At 49.6% G+C, this 18,287-nt stretch overlaps 2 protein-coding genes across 11 annotated transcripts in view; one reads left to right on the top strand and one right to left on the bottom strand.

Annotated features, from left to right (window-relative positions):
- Positions 1 to 5,562, top strand: part of FNDC4 (fibronectin type III domain containing 4) — a 65,705-nt gene extending 60,143 nt beyond the window's left edge. For all 3 annotated transcript variants that reach the window (XM_077291973.1, XM_077291970.1, XM_077291971.1), the window contains exon 7: positions 544 to 5,562. In XM_077291973.1, coding sequence (XP_077148088.1) covers positions 544 to 579 — 36 coding nt within the window. In that variant the 3' untranslated portion in view covers positions 580 to 5,562. The remainder of the gene's footprint in view (positions 1 to 543) is intronic.
- The window catches only part of LOC143808856 (low density lipoprotein receptor adapter protein 1-B-like), a 100,193-nt gene that overhangs the window by 68,630 nt on the left and 13,276 nt on the right, over positions 1 to 18,287 (bottom strand). For 3 of the 8 annotated variants that reach the window (XM_077291977.1, XM_077291976.1, XM_077291984.1), the window contains exons 6-8: positions 17,483 to 17,557; positions 17,232 to 17,293; positions 17,105 to 17,151 (exon numbers count right to left, since the gene is read on the bottom strand). In XM_077291977.1, coding sequence (XP_077148092.1) covers positions 17,105 to 17,151; positions 17,232 to 17,293; positions 17,483 to 17,557 — 184 coding nt within the window. Of the gene's footprint in view, positions 1 to 11,357; positions 12,497 to 12,724; positions 12,786 to 13,349; positions 13,382 to 17,104; positions 17,152 to 17,231; positions 17,294 to 17,482; positions 17,558 to 18,287 lie in introns of those variants that run through there. The other 5 variants (XM_077291981.1, XM_077291978.1, XM_077291980.1 and 2 more) reach the window with 5 other exon arrangements.

Below are 18,287 nucleotides of genomic sequence, written 5' to 3' on the forward strand. Positions count from 1 at the left end.
TCCTCTCTACCCTTTTACTCTCTCCTGCATCTCTCTACTCTTCCACTCTCATCCGGCCTCTCTCTACAGAGCTTCACTCTACTGCTCCTCTCTACCGATCTCCAGTCTCCTGCCTCTCTCTACCCTTCCACTCTCCTTATCCTCTCTACCATTTTACTCTCTCCTGCTCCTCTCTACCCTTCCACTCTCATCCGGCCTCTCTCTACAGAGCTTCACTCTCCTGCTTCTCTCCTACACAGCTTCCCTCTCCTGCCGCTCTCTACCCTTCCACTCTCTCCTGCTCCTCTCTACAGAGCACATCTTTCCCCTGCCTCCTCAGTCCACTGCAGACTCCTCTAGTGATGGCTTATCTGCTGGAGAGGAAAGGGGTTGGGTGGCAGAACTCTGACATCCCGGAGGCTTCTTTCCTGACATCAGTCGGGAGGCCACCATAAACAATAGACTGCTGTCTGATCCTGCTAGTCTCATAATGTGTATGGAGTCCTTAATGGACGTTGTGTCACCATTTTAGATTCTTTTAATGTTGTTTTGTCATCTTTTCAGAAAAAGGCCCCGTCCGTCAATATTATTGAGGTATAGTGTCGCCCGGTACTGGCCCAGTTCTTCTCCTGACGTCCTGGGCCTGCTGCTGACTGAAGACTCCTTATAGCAATACATATGGAACTCTGCCACCAGCGGAGCTTTCCCAAGGGCTCATTTCATCTCCTCTGCCACGTGCAGGTGACATCTCTCCAGCTGTGGGACCTGAACACCTTGAGATGTCCACCTGGTGTAGAAGATGCCGAGTGCAGACCTGTATGTGGGTCATACTCCATATACACTATGTAAGAAGAGCATGTCCAGCCACAGCCTGGATGGAGCACTACCACTGAGAAGAGACCTCCCAGAGACAACGACACGCTCAGATCACATCCATGGTTATGGATCCAGTTATAACGGTTCTTTACCCACCAGTTTTGACACGGCGCTGTGTCTCCACACCTCTCAGTAACTCTCGGCTTCCCATCCATAATTATATTTATAAAGATCATTTGGTGACCTCCATATAATAGCTACACCCCAAAACTGGGTCCGGTCATATTAGGTTAATAAGAACTATCATTACCTCCTGGTGCCAGTATAATAGGGGTATTACTGCTAGTATAGTACAATGGGGGTCTGCTCTGGTCCAGGGTATCGTATCATCCAACAGGAACCACCATAATGAGGGTTATACATTACTCTGAGTAACAGCTCAATACGGGTGGAAACATTCTCTCCAGGTTCTTGTATATTGGGGGTTGTGCCAGTGCTACAACTTACCGTCTGCCGGACTGATATATGATGGAAGTCAACCTCCCCATGTACGAGTTAAATGGGAGTCACGTCGCTGTCCTATGTGAGGGGGAGTCATTAGTAGATGTACAGCTGGAGGACGGTTGTTGGATTCCTCTGGTGGTAGTATTGGGGAGCAGTTGGCTGATCAGTGCTGTCTGTGTAACCACGCGTCTGGATATCTCGCTGCCACTTTTCGGTTTCTGTCCCTCATGAGGTCTGGCCACGTTGCGGTGACTTCAGTGACCGTTCCTCTGGAACCCCAGGACGGTTTTACCGCTGAATCTTAGATGAGTGCCTTTTCTTTTTCGTTCTCGCCCAGCGGTTTGTCCTTCAGTGCAGTCTCTTCGCTGAGGAGCTGAATGTTTCTGGTCATCGAAAATTCCCCAGTACGCGGCCGTATGGATCTAGAACGTTTCCCGCTCCTGGGACCCGAGCTCTGACTCTGGAGTTCCCCTCTGTATTCGCAAACTATAACCTTTCCAGATTCTTGGAGCCAGTGCCGTGAGCTGGGAACATTTGTGTGTGAATCTTTCTTGTCTCTTGGTGCCAAGTCCCAGTCGTGAGTTTCCATGAGTCTAGAAGACTTCGTGATCCCTGAGATCTGAGAGTCTATAGTGTTCCCCAGGTACAGAACTGAATTTTCTTGTCAAGTCCTGACAGTCACTAGAGAAGGGCCCCGAACTCCAGAATTTATCTGGTGTGACACTGGTTTACATGTGTACTCCTCATATTTCACAGAATGGGAAGCAGATTATCGGCTGCAGCATTTGACGTCAATGATGATGGTGTGGGGCAACACAGCAGATCTCGTACCGGCAGCCCCCAATCTACAGCCCATAGGTCACTATATACAATGATGAAGGGCGTTACTCTGCAGCGAGGAGTGTCCACAAGGATGCTCATCTTCTATATCTTCTATTTTCAGGACCAAAATCTATTTTTGTAATATTTTTAGTTATTGCCTTAAAGAAACCTAATCAGACGGCCCAGTGATCGGGATACGTGTCTTTCAGTACAGAGATGCAAAGACTCTCCAGTCACATGTGGATGGACAGTCCTATCTCACGGCTAATGATGTGTGCTCCATACAGCATATGGTTGATGGAAACGCACCGGATACTTGTGAAAAATGTTCTTGAGCTTCATCCAGTGAGGTAACCACAGCCCATCCATAAGTATGGTGGGACTGGAGACGCCCTGCCTAGTGACCTGACCACCCATCTACTGTCCTGGTAGAAAAGACTTGCTACAGACACTGCGGAAGTAGAATTTAGATGGTACAATAGGGTCATACACATGATTTTATCATCAGTACATTCACGTCTTTACCCTCGTGAGAACATCTGGTGCGTGGTCTTCTACCAGGTGCTGGCTTCTAGGCTGAGGCCATTCTGCAGGTCAGAACCGTATAATATGAGCAGATTGTGTGCACTGTGTACGGGCCTGAGCCTACCTGTGCATTCTGGACCTGGTGCTGTCCCCGGCCCATTACGCCATGCCAGGTGCCCATTAATAAAGCGTATGTTCTCCACCATGCAGGCAGTGTCTTCCTTCTACTTGTAAAGTGTTCTGTGTCTGTAGACGTGCATGTTCTGGCCTGTCTGATTGCATCGTTCTGTCTTTGTACATATAGGTAGCATGTCTCTGCTGTGTCTTGTATATGACCTGTGTAATACTTTATAGCTTTGCGTTACTCTGTATATAGAGGTCACGGCGCCTCCACATTTACTCCTGTATTCTTGCACCATAACAATCGCAAGTCTTCCAGTTACTGAACCGACAGAACATTTGTACATGACTGACATGCTTCAGGCATGATATGTTCCGTGTTTGTGAGATCCATACGTGTTCTAATAGATTTCATTCCCTGTGCATTTGTTTCTATTGTTCTTTTATTGTTTAGAACCAGGGTCATGATTTACTGCTCAGAGGTGGCATGTCAATCAGTTCTTCTGCAACAACTTCTCATTTTTCTCTACGCTTTCTGATCATGTTCGTTTGTGTACCATTCATTCTGAATTTCTGAGTTCATGTGTGCTACTTGGTCCCCGATATTGATGACCTACAACTTCAATATCTGTATCGGTAGTCTCCACTCGTGGCCCCCTACATTGATGACCTACACAGCTACATCATCTGTATAGTTAGTTATCACTCATGGCCCCCGACATTGATGACCTACAGCTACATCATCTGTATCGATAGTCTCCACTCGTGGCCCCGACATTGATGACCTACAGCTACATCATCTGTATAGTTAGTTATCACTCATGGCCCCCGACATTGATGACCTACAGCTTCAATATCTGTATCGATAGTCTCCACTCAAATCACCAGACATTGATGACCTACAGCTAAATCATCTGTATCGGTAGTCTCCACTCATGGCCCCCAACATTGATGACCTACAGCTACATAATCTGTATAGTTAGTCATCACTCAAATCACCAGACATTGATGACCTACAGCTTCATCATCTGTATAGTTAGTCATCACTCAAATCACCAGACATTGTTGACCAACAGCTACATCATCTGTATAGTTAGTTATCACTCGTGGCCCCCGACATTGATGACCTACAGCTTCAATATCTGTATCGGTAGTCTCCACTCAAATCACCAGACATTGATGACCTACAGCTACATCATCTGTATCGGTAGTCTCCACTCGTGGCCCCGACATTGATGACCTACAGCTATATCATCTGTATAGTTAGTTATCACTCATGGCTCCCGACATTGATGACCTACAGCTACATCATCTGTATCGGTAGTCTCCACTCGTGGCCCCGACATTGATGACCTACAGCTACATCATCTGTATCGGTAGTCTCCACTCGTGGCCCCGACATTGATGACCTACAGCTATATCATCAGTATAGTTAGTTATCACTCATGGCTCCCGACATTGATGACCTACAGCTACATCATCTGTATCAGTAGTCTCCACTCATGGCCCCCAACATTGATGACCTACAGCTACATAATCTGTATAGTCATCACTCAAATCACCAGACATTGATCACTTACTTCTGTAACATCGGTATCAGTAATCACCACTCTTGGCCCCCAACATTGATGACCTACAGCTACATCTGATTCAGTAGTCACCCCTCATATCACCAGACATTGATAACCTACAGCTACATAGTGTGGATCGGTAGTTACCACTCATATCACCAGACGTTGATGACTTACTCTTACAACAGCTGTGTCAGTAGTCACCACTCATTTCATAACCTGACCTTACTCTACATAATAGACATCAGTAGTCACCACTCATGGCCCCACTGTTGGCATAGACATTGATTGCCTACTCCTACGTCATCTGTATTGGTAGTCAACACTCATATCGCTGGGCACTGATGACCTACTCCTGCATCATCTGAATCAGTAGTCACCACTTATGGCCCCCAACATTGATGACCTACAGCTAACACATCTGTATCGGCAGTCACTACTCATGGCCCCCGACATTGATTACCTACAACTAAGACATGTGTATAGGTAGTCACCACTCATTGGCCCCGCCATTGATGACCTACTCTTACATCATCTGTTTCAGTAGTCGCCACTCATTGCCCTCGACATTGAAGACTTACTCCTATATAGAAGAACAAACGCATAAATTCAAAAGTCAACATATAGATAACAGTCTATTCCTCCTGGCTTACTGAAAATAGAAGGCTGGTTAGTTAAGATAAAATGCTGTGTCATCACAATCAGCATTAGTAGTCACCACTCATATCGCCAGACATTTATTATGTGCCATTACATTATCAGTAATCAGCACTGCTGGCCTCAACATTGGTGACCTACTCCTACAGCATCTGTATCAGTAGTCACCGCTCATTGTCCCCGACATAAATGACCTACAACTACGTCATCTGTAGTCATATAACTAGACACTGATGACTTACAGCTACAACATCTGTATCAGTAGTCACTACTCATATCGCCAGACACTAATGACTTACAACTACAGCATCTGTATCAGTATACATTACTCATATCGCTAGACACTAATTACCTACTCCTACATCACCTGTATCAGTAGTCACCGCTCATTGTCCCAGACATAAATGACCTACAACTATGTTATCTGTAGTCATATAACTAGACACTGATGACTTACAGCTACAACATCTGTATCAGTAGTCACCGCTCATTGTCCCCGACATAAATGACCTACAACTACGTTATCTGTAGTCATATAACTCGACACTGATGACTTACAGCTACAACATCTTTAAATCCAAAATAAGTCTAAAATTGCCATATCCACAATGCAACAAGACTCAAAACACAACTTCCAATAATTTAAATATTGTAATGTTTATTAATAATTATAACTTGTATTTAATCATTATTTATTAGTAACAAACCTCCAATGTAAAATGGAGCGGATACATACACATAACATCAATTTCCAAGCCTATATGTGAGCAAAAAACAATATATATATATATATATACATACAACCACTGCCTCTGACAGAAAACAACAACTGTCCCACAATAGGTGGCAATCTATCCCTTCTATGCCCATAGGTGCATTTACATATTAAACACAAAGTGCATCTGAAAAAATGAATCGGAGCTTCAACTTATTTCACTGCCATCCAGCATGTGTATGAAGACGCTCACGGCCTCATTAAAATATTACCGATGCACACTGTGAATTAAATAATCGGGCAATAGAAAGGGTTTTTACTCACATAAGGTATGATGTCCGTGTCACCCTCCTTATGTGAGTAAAAACCCTTTCTATTGCCCGATTATTTAATTCACAGTGTGCATCGGTAATATTTTAATGAGGCAGTGAGCGTCTTCATACACATGCTGGATGGCAGTGAAATAAGTTGAAGCTCCGATTCATTTTTTCAGATGCACTTTGTGTTTAATATGTAAATGCACCTATGGGCATAGAAGGGATAGATTGCCACCTATTGTGGGACAGTTGTTGTTTTCTGTCAGAGGCAGTGGTTGTATATATATATATATATATATTGTTTTTTGCTCACATATAGGCTTGGAAATTGATGTTATGTGTATGTATCCGCTCCATTTTACATTGGAGGTTTGTTACTAATAAATAATGATTAAATACAAGTTATAATTATTAATAAACATTACAATATTTAAATTATTGGAAGTTGTGTTTTGAGTCTTGTTGCATTGTGGATATGGCAATTTTAGACTTATTTTGGATTTAAGTATAGTTTATACACAATGAAATAATAGGACCTTTTTTTCGGGTGACTTAATTCAGCTACAACATCTGTATCAGTAGTCACTACCCATATCGCCAGACACTAATTACCTACAACTACAACATCTGTATCAGTAGTCACTACCCATATCGCCAGACACTAATTACCTACAACTACAACATCTGTATCAGTAGTCACTACCCATATCGCTAGACACTAATTACCTACTCCTACATCACCTGTATCAGTAGTCACCGCTCATTGTCCCAGACATAAATGACCTACAACTACGTCACCTGTAGTCATATAACTAGACACTGATGACTTACAGCTACAGCATCTGTATCAGTAGTCACTACTCATATCGCCAGACACTAATGACCTACAACTACAGCATCTGTATCAGTATACATTACTCATATCGCTAGACACTAATTACCTACTCCTACATCACCTGTATCAGTAGTCACCAGTCACAGCCCAGACATTGATGACCTAGTCCTACATCATCTGTATTAGTAATCCGCACTGCTGGCCTCGACTATGATGACCTACTCTTACATCATCGATATCATTAGTCACCACTCATGGCCCAGACACTGATAACCTACTGTTACATGATCTACATGGCTGTTCTTGGCTTCACTTTACCCCCTCATATGTGTTTATTCTGTCTTCTCCACATCCATTACTCTCCTTCCATCTTGTCATTGATAAGACACGGGAGGAAGGTGTGTAATTATGTGTCCTCATTGTCTTATTAATGATTTTACAGCTATGTAGTCAGTATCTTATCAGTGCCCCACCATTAGGGTACCGTCACACATTGAAATTTCCATCGCTACGACGTTACGATTCGTGACGTTCTAGCGATATCGTTACGATATCGCAGTGTCTGACACGCTACTGCGATCAGGGATCCTGCTGAGAATCGTACGTCGTAGCAGATCGTTTGGAACTTTCTTTCGTCGCTTGATCACCCGCTGACATCGCTGGATCGTTGTGTGTGACAGCGATCCAGCGATGTCTTCGCTTGTAACCAGGGTAAACATCGGGTAACTAAGCGCAGGGCCGCGCTTAGTAACCCGATGTTTACCCTGGTTACCAGCGTAAATGTAAAAAAACAAACCGTACATACTCACCCGTCGGTGTCCTTCAGGTCCCTTGCAGTCTGCTTCCTGCTCTGAGTGCCGGCCGGAAAGTGAGAGCAGATCACAGCGGTGCTGCGCTCTGCTCACTGTACGGCTGCACTCAGAGCAGGAAGCAGACGGCAAGGGACCTGAAGGACACCGACGGGTGAGTATGTACGGTTTGTTTTTTTACATTTACGCTGGTAACCAGGGTAAACATCGGGTTACTAAGCGCGGCCCTGCGCTTAGTAACCCGATGTTTACCCTGGTTACCCGGGGACTTCGGCATCGCTCCAGCGCCGTGATTGCAACGTGTGACCGCAGTCTACGACGCTGGAGCGATGATTATACGACGCGGCGACGTCACGAATCGTGCCGTCGCAGCGATGAAAATTTCAATGTGTGACGGTACCCTTAATAATTTACACCCTCCTCACCTCAATGCTACCTGTGTACTTATCACATTGCCCCTCCATTGACTCGTCTCTTCTCACCACTATGTTATCAGCATCTTCTCTCTGCCTCAACAATAGTGACTCCACATCCTCCTTACCTCCATGTTAGGTTCCATGAGAGTTAGAGCTATCATGAAGAAGTCCATGTCCTCCTCATCTGCTCATCATTCCATTATTAATGACCCCTCATCCTCCTCGCCTCCATGTTATCGGTCTTCTCATCTCCCCATCATTAAGCACTCCGTAGCCTCGTTACCTCAATGTTATCTATGTAGATCCATCTTCCATTCAGCAGGATATCAGCGTGTCCATACCATGCGGCCCTGATTTCCGTCACTGAATTTTGCTTTGATTTCTTTGTCAAGGTCTATACCATTATCTCATGAATGACCGTGGCTCTGGATCATTCACCAGTTACCTTCTCCTGGGTTGATATTAAGGCCTCCTCAGCTTCAGCCAACCCCAGTTCTTGGCACCATCTATCCTCCATCCATCCTATGCTGCTCCCGGGAGGCCTTGTCACGTTACATTCCCCCTATAGTCGTCCTCTACTTCAGCTTCTCGGAGCTCCATTTTCTCCTTTATTTATTTCCACGTTTATAACAGAAGAAGCAAATGTCTGATGTTGAATCTTTGAGCAGTTCTGTGTCCTCCATCTTTGTTATGCTCTAATATACAACTATTATATTGGACTGTTGTCTTACAAATCTAATAACATTTTACATATGTTCTTTCTAACTTTTTGTCTCGTCTTATTTCTCTATGTTGTGCTTTTGTTAGTTTCGGTATCGTCTTACATCTGATGCCAACATCTTCCTATATGTTGTATACGACTCCCAGCTGCTCTGAGACATGTCCACACGGTGCGACCAGTCTGGAGATGAATTCAATATACCTCATACATACAAAATTATTGCAATTACACACATTTTGTTATACACAGGTTTATTCCTCTGTGTGTATTCAAGCAACACAAAAAAAAGAGAAAAAAAAGGCAAATTGGACATAATTTCACACAAAACCACAAAAGTAGGTTCGACAAAATTGTTGGCACCTTTCCAAAATTGTGGGTAAACAGCTTTGTTTCCAGTATGTGTTGCTTGTTCACACCCACATGTGGCAAGTAACAGGTGTGGGCAACATAAAAATCACACCTGAATCTTTGCATCGTGTGTCTGTGTGCGCCACACTAAGCATGGAGAACAGAAAGAGGAAAAGAGAATTGTCTGAGGACTTGAGAACCAAAATTGTTGAAAATATTGAGAAGGTTTGAGGTTGTATCAATCACTTCAGCAGGTTAATGATGCAATTAGTTTTATTTCTTATGTCCACAGCCTTACAGCAACACCAAGTAGATGGCCACAATGAGATGGTCCCAGTGCACAAGATCCCAACCTGGGACCGGTAGTTCCACTGCCCCCGTAGCAGGTGATACCCACCAAATCCAACTTTTGGTTGGCCCACAGCTTTTCTATCTCCCACAGATATAGTCTGCACTCACAGCCTATGCTCCTTCAGAGGATGGATACCATGACCATAGAACGTTATCCAACTCTAGGCGGAAACAACTCTCCCCCATTACCTAGCCAGTAGCCAAAATACCCAAAACCGCCCCCCCTGGAATTGAGCCTGGCCCCCAGGAAACAACCCCCCCAACAGCCCCCGGAGGATGAGCCCCTCACCTAGGTCAGCAATGTGAGACCCCCTGTGGTGTTGGCTCAACTGGGCCTACTAACCCCATTCCCATAATGGGACTAGTGACTGGGGGAACAATGGCTTCATTGAGGCCCCCTGGACACTAACGAGAGGAATGGAATGATTGCTTTACCGTATTACCAATCTCACGTATGACCTTCTGTATACACAAGATCCAGCCCGCACATCTCCGCCTCAGGGGCCTACGTGAGCATGGTATGTGAACATGTGAACTGTCCCTCATGGCGCCCCTCCCGGTCCATTAACATATTATTGTGCACCTTAACCTGAAGAGCAAGCAAATCTCTAATAAAACACAACAAGATCGACGTAACCAGAGCTGGGAAGAAGTCTGCATCCCTTAGAGCCGTGGACTCCACTCTACGTCCAGTAGTCTCTAGTCTGTGGCCGGCTCCTCACACTCCTCCGCCACTTTTTCAGCACGACCAGTGTTGGGCTACAGCTCATCATTTCTTTCAAGAGTAAAGGGTCGGTCATCGTCTGCTTTCCCCCTTCTCTCTTCCCTACCTGGCAGCGGAGGTTGGCGCCCCCCTTGGAAAGCAAATGGCGCCCCTGCTCCACGTCGACTAACCCTTGCACTGTGAGAAGGCCAATCCCTACCACTGTACTCGGATCTCCTCCGGGACCTGCTCCTGCCATGTCTGTCACCAGGCGCCACAGTATTAGTTCTGCAGGAGGCGACCTCAGGTGGTGAAAGCTCCTGCAAGCCACTGAGACTAGGAAGGCTGGGATCTGTAGTGCCCTCCAGTTTGGCAGTATGGGTGTGTGTGCACCAGACCCATTTCTGCCAGCCTACACCAGTGAGTAGTTGACTCCGTGACCCCAACCCAGGAGCCGCTGTAGGGTAAGTGCAGATGTCCAGATCACTGTACATGGGTTATAGGGAGGACAACTCCTCGCATCTGATAAATGGCATGGCTGGGTCTCAGCCTGTCCGTGCAACCATGGTCAGACCCTCATTACATGGATTGGTAAGGTAGGCAGCAGAATTAGTCTAGTACCTCTCCTACGCTGAACTCGTCTCTATATCCCCATTATGTCGTCACCGTGCTAGTGAGGTCCAGGCTTCAGCGTGACGTGCAGCTGCTAACACGACCGTCTACGGACAGTAAACGTTTCCACTGTTCCAGCTCCTTAGATTGTGATAATTTTAAGAATTTTCAGGATGCAACGACGGCTGTTTAAAGGAACAAGCACACACAACAACAGCAGCAATGATGAGTGATTTTCTCCAATTACCAAAATTATGAAACCATTATCATTCCATTAGTGACAACCAGGAGAACACTGAGGTGTCACACTGTGGTGACCAACATCCATCGGCCAGGACCAAATCACCCATTAATATACAATGCCCATACACCCATCTGCCGATGTCCCCCAGCTTGTTGTGACGCAGACTGTGTCCTTAGCTGCTGGTCTGCAGCCATATGATAACATACAGACCTACTACACATCACAGCCACCCAGAGCCGGTCACCAGGACACTCACTCTCACCAGTGACCTCACCAGTGACAGAAAATAACTAATTCCAGAAGATCGCAATTTATTAAACTTTTTTTTTTTTTTACAAATAAGGAAATGTGGTCAAAATAAGAACTGGGTACTAGCCACCACCACCAGGAACCAGCAGCCAGGCTGTCCTGGTGGCAGGAACCATGCATGGTGCATTGACCAACTAGAAATGTGATCATCCAGAACCCCACTTCATCCGCTCTACCATAGAAGCTTCTGCGTGTCATGGGAGGTTTGTGGGTGGCAGTGAGGTAGTTCTCCAACCTGTCAACTGTTGGGTGGAGACAGCAGGACGGCAGCCATAGGCCACTACTCAGAGGTAGTCTTCCATTCACCACAGTGGGATGAGAGATCCGCAGTCAGTCAAGCACTCAGAACATTACATATTATGGACGACAGTGTGTCCTCGCTGTAGGATTTCTTCAACATTAGCACCAGAAGAAGTCATCAGGAAAGTCTTGAAAATTTGTTGCTCGAATGACTACAACCGTGGAAAATCATCACAATGATGGAGAATGGTTAGATCTGGATGATGTCTGATCTGTGGAGGTCCTGAAGATCACAAGTATAAAGCCTCATTTATCTGCAGAGTTCTAATGGACATGACGATGACGGATCCTTTTAGATCATAGTGATTATGACGGGGGAATCGATTTGTGAAGCTTCTTAAAATCATTATGACAGATCATTTATCAGCGGATGTTCTAAACATCATGATGCATCCTTTATCTCAGGAGCTTTGAAGACCACCATGAGGATTGATAACTTAATTGCAGAGGTTCTGAACATCGGATCATTTATCTGTGGCTCATCTGAACAACCTGCATGAACTTCTGAAGGTCATGATGATTAAGGCCTACTTATTTGAGTTGATTTTGATGAAGATAATGCTCATGGACCAGTTGACTTTGGGAGTTTGAGAACAGTAGTTATGATGAGTTATTTCTTTGTAGATTTCCTAAAGATCATATGAATGAGTTTTTTTTTTGTATCTGTGGATCTTCTAAAAATCGTGAGCATGGATTCGATATCTGTAGAGCTCCCTGGATCAACATGATGAAGGATCAGCAAGTTATTTGTGAAGTTTCTGAAGATCTGGGTGATGAACCATTTTTCTTGGACATCTCATGAATGTGAACCATGTGACGATACTGATTATGTATGAAATGGAGTGATGTACAGAAAAAAAGAGAAGGCGATAAGACAATAGATCCAAACACAAATTGAATAAAACCTTCTTACAGAGACACAAATGCTAGGATTTATCAGCCACGCACACAACCGACCAGCAATGAGCCACCTCCCTCCACATCTTATGATTTATGGGAGTTACTGCCATGATTTAGAAAGAAGGTGCTACTGTCGTGATCCCTGCCCACCTGCAGCCTTCAGGTCACAGCCTCTGGAGGTCCCAGCCACCACACACCGATCTCTGCCCATCTGTAGAGAAGACAGGACAGACAGGGATAGCACAATATTACAAGAGAAAAAGAAAGCAGCACTTCTGGTCACAGCAGCGCACAGTCCCGGGAAGGAGGCAGTGAGGGGTCGTGGAGAAGAAATGGAGGCAGATGGACCTGCACACATGTCAGCACACAGAGCCAGCAGAAGTGGTGGAGTTGGCTGGTGAATGATAGGGGTTTGATTTGGCAGTTTCTCAACGCGTCACCCAAATTCCAGACTAACATTATGTACAGTATGAAATACCAATACCATGTACACTGGGAGAAGTGCGCCAGTTTAGGGCAGAGCCCGATTGAAGGCTATCAATGGCTAAAAAACACTTTTGCGGAGGAGGCAATTGGGACAAATGGATGAGGGATATCGTAGTGATGCTCCGTTATATACCCTTCATAGGGTTTATATAACACAGACTGCAAATCTGATCTCAAAAACACTAAGAAGAGGGGGACGATACCAGAAAAGTCAGTGCGGACCTGTACTGGCACAGGACACAACACACTAATAAACAACCCTAGCATAGAGAGAAAAAGGAGACATTACCTGTGGGGTCTGTGGCGTCCTCCACAAAGCAGCTTACGGAAGAGACAAAACAGTTTATAGGCACGATCTGAACCACACGACTGTAGCCTCCGGTTACAGTTTATGTCCTCCACACATTAATCATTATTCACCTAAGAGGTAACCCTGAGTCTCCTCAACTTCCATGACATCTACTCTTAGATCTCCTCTGCTCCTGTACATCTGTCCGTCCAATACAGTTTACTTCATTAGATCCTCGGCTCCGACCGCGTCTCCTCCCGCACCTCCGCATCCTCGGCTCCGACCGCGTCTCCTCCCACACCTCCGCAGCCTCGGCTCCGACCGCGTCTCCTCCCGCACCTCCGCATCCTCCGCTCCGACCGCGTCTCCTCCCGCACCTCCGCATCCTCCGCTCCGACCGCGTCTCCTCCCGCACCTCCGCATCCTTCGCTCCGACCGCGTCTCCTCCCACACCTCCGCAGCCTCGACTCCGACCGTGTCTCCTCCCACACCTCCGCTCCGACCGCGTCTCCTCCCACACCTCCGTATCCTCGGCTCCAACCACATCTCCTCCCACACCTCCGCATCCTCGGCTCCGACCGCGTCTCCTCCCACACCTCCGCAGCCTCGGCTCCGACCGCGTCTCCTCCCGCACCTCCGCATCCTCCGCTCCGACCGCGTCTCCTCCCGCACCTCCGCATCCTCCGCTCCGACCGCGTCTCCTCCCGCACCTCCGCATCCTTCGCTCCGACCACGTCTCCTCCCACACCTCCGCATCCTCCGCTCCGACCGCGTCTCCTCCCGCACCTCCGCATCCTCCGCTCCGACCGCGTCTCCTCCCGCACCTCCGCATCCTCCGCTCCGACCGCGTCTCCTCCCGCACCTCCGCATCCTTCGCTCCGACCGCGTCTCCTCCCACACCTCCACAGCCTCGGCTCCGACCGCGTCTCCTCCCGCACCTCCGCATCCTCGACTCCGACCGTGTCTCCTCCCGCACCTCCGCTCCGACCGCGTCTCCTCCCACACCTCCGTATCCTCGGCTCCAACCACATCTCCTCCCACACATCCGCATCTTCGGCTCCGACCGCGTCTCCTCCCACACCTCCGCAGCCTCGGCTCCAACCGCATCTCCTCCCACACATCCGCATCCTCGGCTAAGACCGCGTCTCCTCCCACACATCCGCATCCTCGGCTAAGACCGCGTCTCCTCCCACAGATCCGCATCCTCGGCTACAACCGCGTCTCCTCCCACAGATCCGCATCCTCGGCTACAACCGCGTCTCCTCCCACACATCCGCATCCTCGGCTAAGACCGCGTCTCCTCCCACACATCTTCGGCTCCGACCGCATCTCCTCCCACACCTCCGCATCCTCGGCTAAGACCGCGTCTCCTCCCACACCTCCGCAGCCTCGGCTCCGACCGCATCTCCTCCCACACCTCCGCATCATCGGCTAAGACCGCATCTCCTCCCACATTTCCGCAGCCTCGGCTCCGACCGCGTCTCCTCCCACACCTCCGTATCCTCGGCTCCAACCGCGTCTCCTCCCACACATCCACATCCTCGGCTAAGACCGCGTCTCCTCCCACACATCCGCATCCTCGGCTAAGACCGCGTCTCCTCCCACAGATCCGCATCCTCGGCTACAACCGCGTCTCCTCCCACACATCCGCATCCTCGGCTAAGACCGTGTCTCCTCCCACACATCTTCGGCTCCGACCGCATCTCCTCCCACACCTCCGCATCCTCGGCTAAGACCGCGTCTCCTCCCACACCTCCGCAGCCTCGGCTCCGACCGCGTCTCCTCCCACACCTCCGCAGCCTCGGCTCCGACCGCGTCTCCTCCCACACCTCCGCAGCCTCGGCTCCGACCGCGTCTCCTCCCACACCTCCGCAGCCTCGGCTCCGACCGCGTCTCCTCCCACACCTCCGCAGCCTCGGCTCCGACCGCGTCTCCTCCCACACCTCCGCAGCCTCGGCTCCGACCGCGTCTCCTCCCACACCTCCGCAGCCTCGGCTCCGACCGCGTCTCCTCCCACACCTCCGCAGCCTCGGCTCCGACCGCGTCTCCTCCCACACCTCCGCAGCCTCGGCTCCGACCGCGTCTCCTCCCACACCTCCGCAGCCTCGGCTCCGACCGCGTCTCCTCCCACACCTCCGCAGCCTCGGCTCCGACCGCGTCTCCTCCCACACCTCCGCAGCCTCGGCTCCGACCGCGTCTCCTCCCACACCTCCGCAGCCTCGGCTCCGACCGCGTCTCCTCCCACACCTCCGCAGCCTCGGCTCCGACCGCGTCTCCTCCCACACCTCCGCAGCCTCGGCTCCGACCGCGTCTCCTCCCACACCTCCGCAGCCTCGGCTCCGACCGCGTCTCCTCCCACACCTCCGCAGCCTCGGCTCCGACCGCGTCTCCTCCCACACCTCCGCAGCCTCGGCTCCGACCGCGTCTCCTCCCACACCTCCGCAGCCTCGGCTCCGACCGCGTCTCCTCCCACACCTCCGCAGCCTCGGCTCCGACCGCGTCTCCTCCCACACCTCTGCAGCCTCGGCTCCGACCGCGTCTCCTCCCACACCTCTGCAGACTCGGCTCCGACCGCGTCTCCTCCCACACCTCCGCAGCCTCGGCTCCGACCGCGTCTCCTCCCACACCTCCGCAGCCTCGGCTCCGACCGCGTCTCCTCCCACACCTCTGCAGCCTCGGCTCCGACCGCGTCTCCTCCCACACCTCTGCAGCCTCGGCTCCGACCGCGTCTCCTCCCACACCTCTGCAGCCTCGGCTCCGACCGCGTCTCCTCCCACACCTCCGCATCCTTGGCTCTGACCGCGTCTCCTCCCACACTTCCGTATCTCCACCCATGTATCCTCGGTTCCGATGGCGTCTCCTCCCACAAATCCGCATCCTCAGCTCCGACCGCATCTCCTCCCGTGTATGCTTGGTTCCGATGGCGTCTCCACCCATGTATGCTTGGTTCCGATGGCGTCTCCTCCCACACATCCGCATCCCCGGCTCAGACCACGTCTCCTCCCATGTATCCTCAGTTCTGATGGCGTCTCCTCCAATGTATCCTCGGTTCCGATGGCGTCTCTTCCCACACATCCGCATCCTCGGCTCCGACCACGTCTCCTCCCATGTATCCTCGGTTCCGTTGGCATCTCCTCCAGTGTATGCTTGGTTCCGATGGCGTCTCCTCCCACACATCCGCATCCCCGGCTCCGACCACGTCTCCTCGGTTCCGATGGCGTCTCCTCCCATGTATCCTCGGTTCCGATGGCGTCTCCTCCCGTGTATCCTCGGTTCCGATGGCGTCTCCTCCCATGTATCCTCGGTTCCGATGGCGTCTCCTCCCATGTATCCTCGGTTCCGATGGCGTCTCCTCCCGTGTATCCTCGGTTCCGATGGCGTCTCCTCCAGTGTATCCTCGGGTTCCGATGGCACAAAATCAGACCTTCCAAGGCAGTGTACATTGCGTGGATGGAGTCTACTCCTCTCCTATATAACGGTCTCTCTCCTGGAATCTGCTCATGTAGCCTTGGCGGTAATGGCATCTACTCCTATACATCCTCCTCTACAATGACATCACTCCTCCTTTTATCATTTGTTTCTGAACTAATTTCCCCTAAAATCAGAAATCCCAGACACCACTAGGCTCATGATCAGCCATTTCTAGCTCAAAGCACATAAAGGAATCACCCAACTTTTTCAAGTTCCTGATCGACATGCAAATACTGAGATATAGATAACAGGTGCGAGGGGAATAAAACAGAGATGTCACAGACCTTGAAAAATCTTCAAAGTCATCATAGTCTTCCTCGTCCTTGCCATCCTGCCAAGCAGACATAGGTTAATAACCCCAGGGTGGAGCAGTCAGTTGTTCCCACCCTGTGTTGGGCCCCCTATACTCACCTTGTGTGGGGCACCCTTCTCTGGAACATGAGGACCATCCATCGCTGTGGCGTCATGGTCATCTGTAACATCATGTGACATTAAATGGCCGTGGACACAATCTATAATCATCCTAGCTCAGCCCTGCCCCGGACTACAGCGGCAGTAAGCAGCCATGAGTGCTCTGCAGATAGCACCTAGTGCAGAGTACAAGCAGGAGACCTCTGGTGATGGGGGCCCTCAGTGCAGCAATGGTGGGAGAATAACCGTACCTGGCCGGGGCTCCGAGGCATCTAAGGTGGATGAAATCGCCACATTATGTGATTCAGGGGAAGACTCCAGCCTCCCTGAGAGAAAAGAAGAGACTCAGATTTACCTCAGACAGAAATCACAAGTTACCTAGCGTCCACTTACAGCTTTCCATCGGTCAAGAGGAGAGACAAATGTTACCTAGTGTGAGCTCTCACCTTCTTCATGGTCTAGTGGGGAACACCATAGTTACCTGGCTCCATCTCACATCTTCCCGCTCCTCACTACCTATTGCCGACTCACATCTTCACGATCCTCGCTACCTATTGCCGGCTCACATCTTCCCGCTCCTCACTACCTATGGCCGGCTCACATCTCCTCGCTACCTATAGCCGGCTCACATCTTCCCGCTCCTCGCTACCTATTGCCGGCTCACATCTTCCCGCTCCTCGCTACCTATTGCCGGCTCACATCTTCCCGCTCCTCACTACCTATGGCCGGCTCACATCTTCCCGCTCCTCGCTACCTATAGCCGGCTCACATGTTCCCGCTCCTCGCTACCTATAGCTGGCTCACATCTTCCCAATCCTCAATACCTATGGCCGGCTCACATCTCCCCCATCCTCGCTACCTATTGCCGGCTCACATCTTCCTGCTCCTCGCTACCTATTGCCGGCTCACATCTTCCCGCTCCTCACTACCTATTGTCGGCTCACATCTTCCCGCTCCTTGCTACCTATAGCCGGCTCACATCTTCCCAATCCTCAATACCTATGGCCGGCTCACATCTCCCCCATCCTCGCTACCTATTGCCGGCTCACATCTTCC

Source organism: Ranitomeya variabilis, chromosome 2, assembly GCF_051348905.1.
Source record: "Ranitomeya variabilis isolate aRanVar5 chromosome 2, aRanVar5.hap1, whole genome shotgun sequence".
NCBI lineage: Eukaryota > Metazoa > Chordata > Amphibia > Anura > Dendrobatidae > Ranitomeya > Ranitomeya variabilis.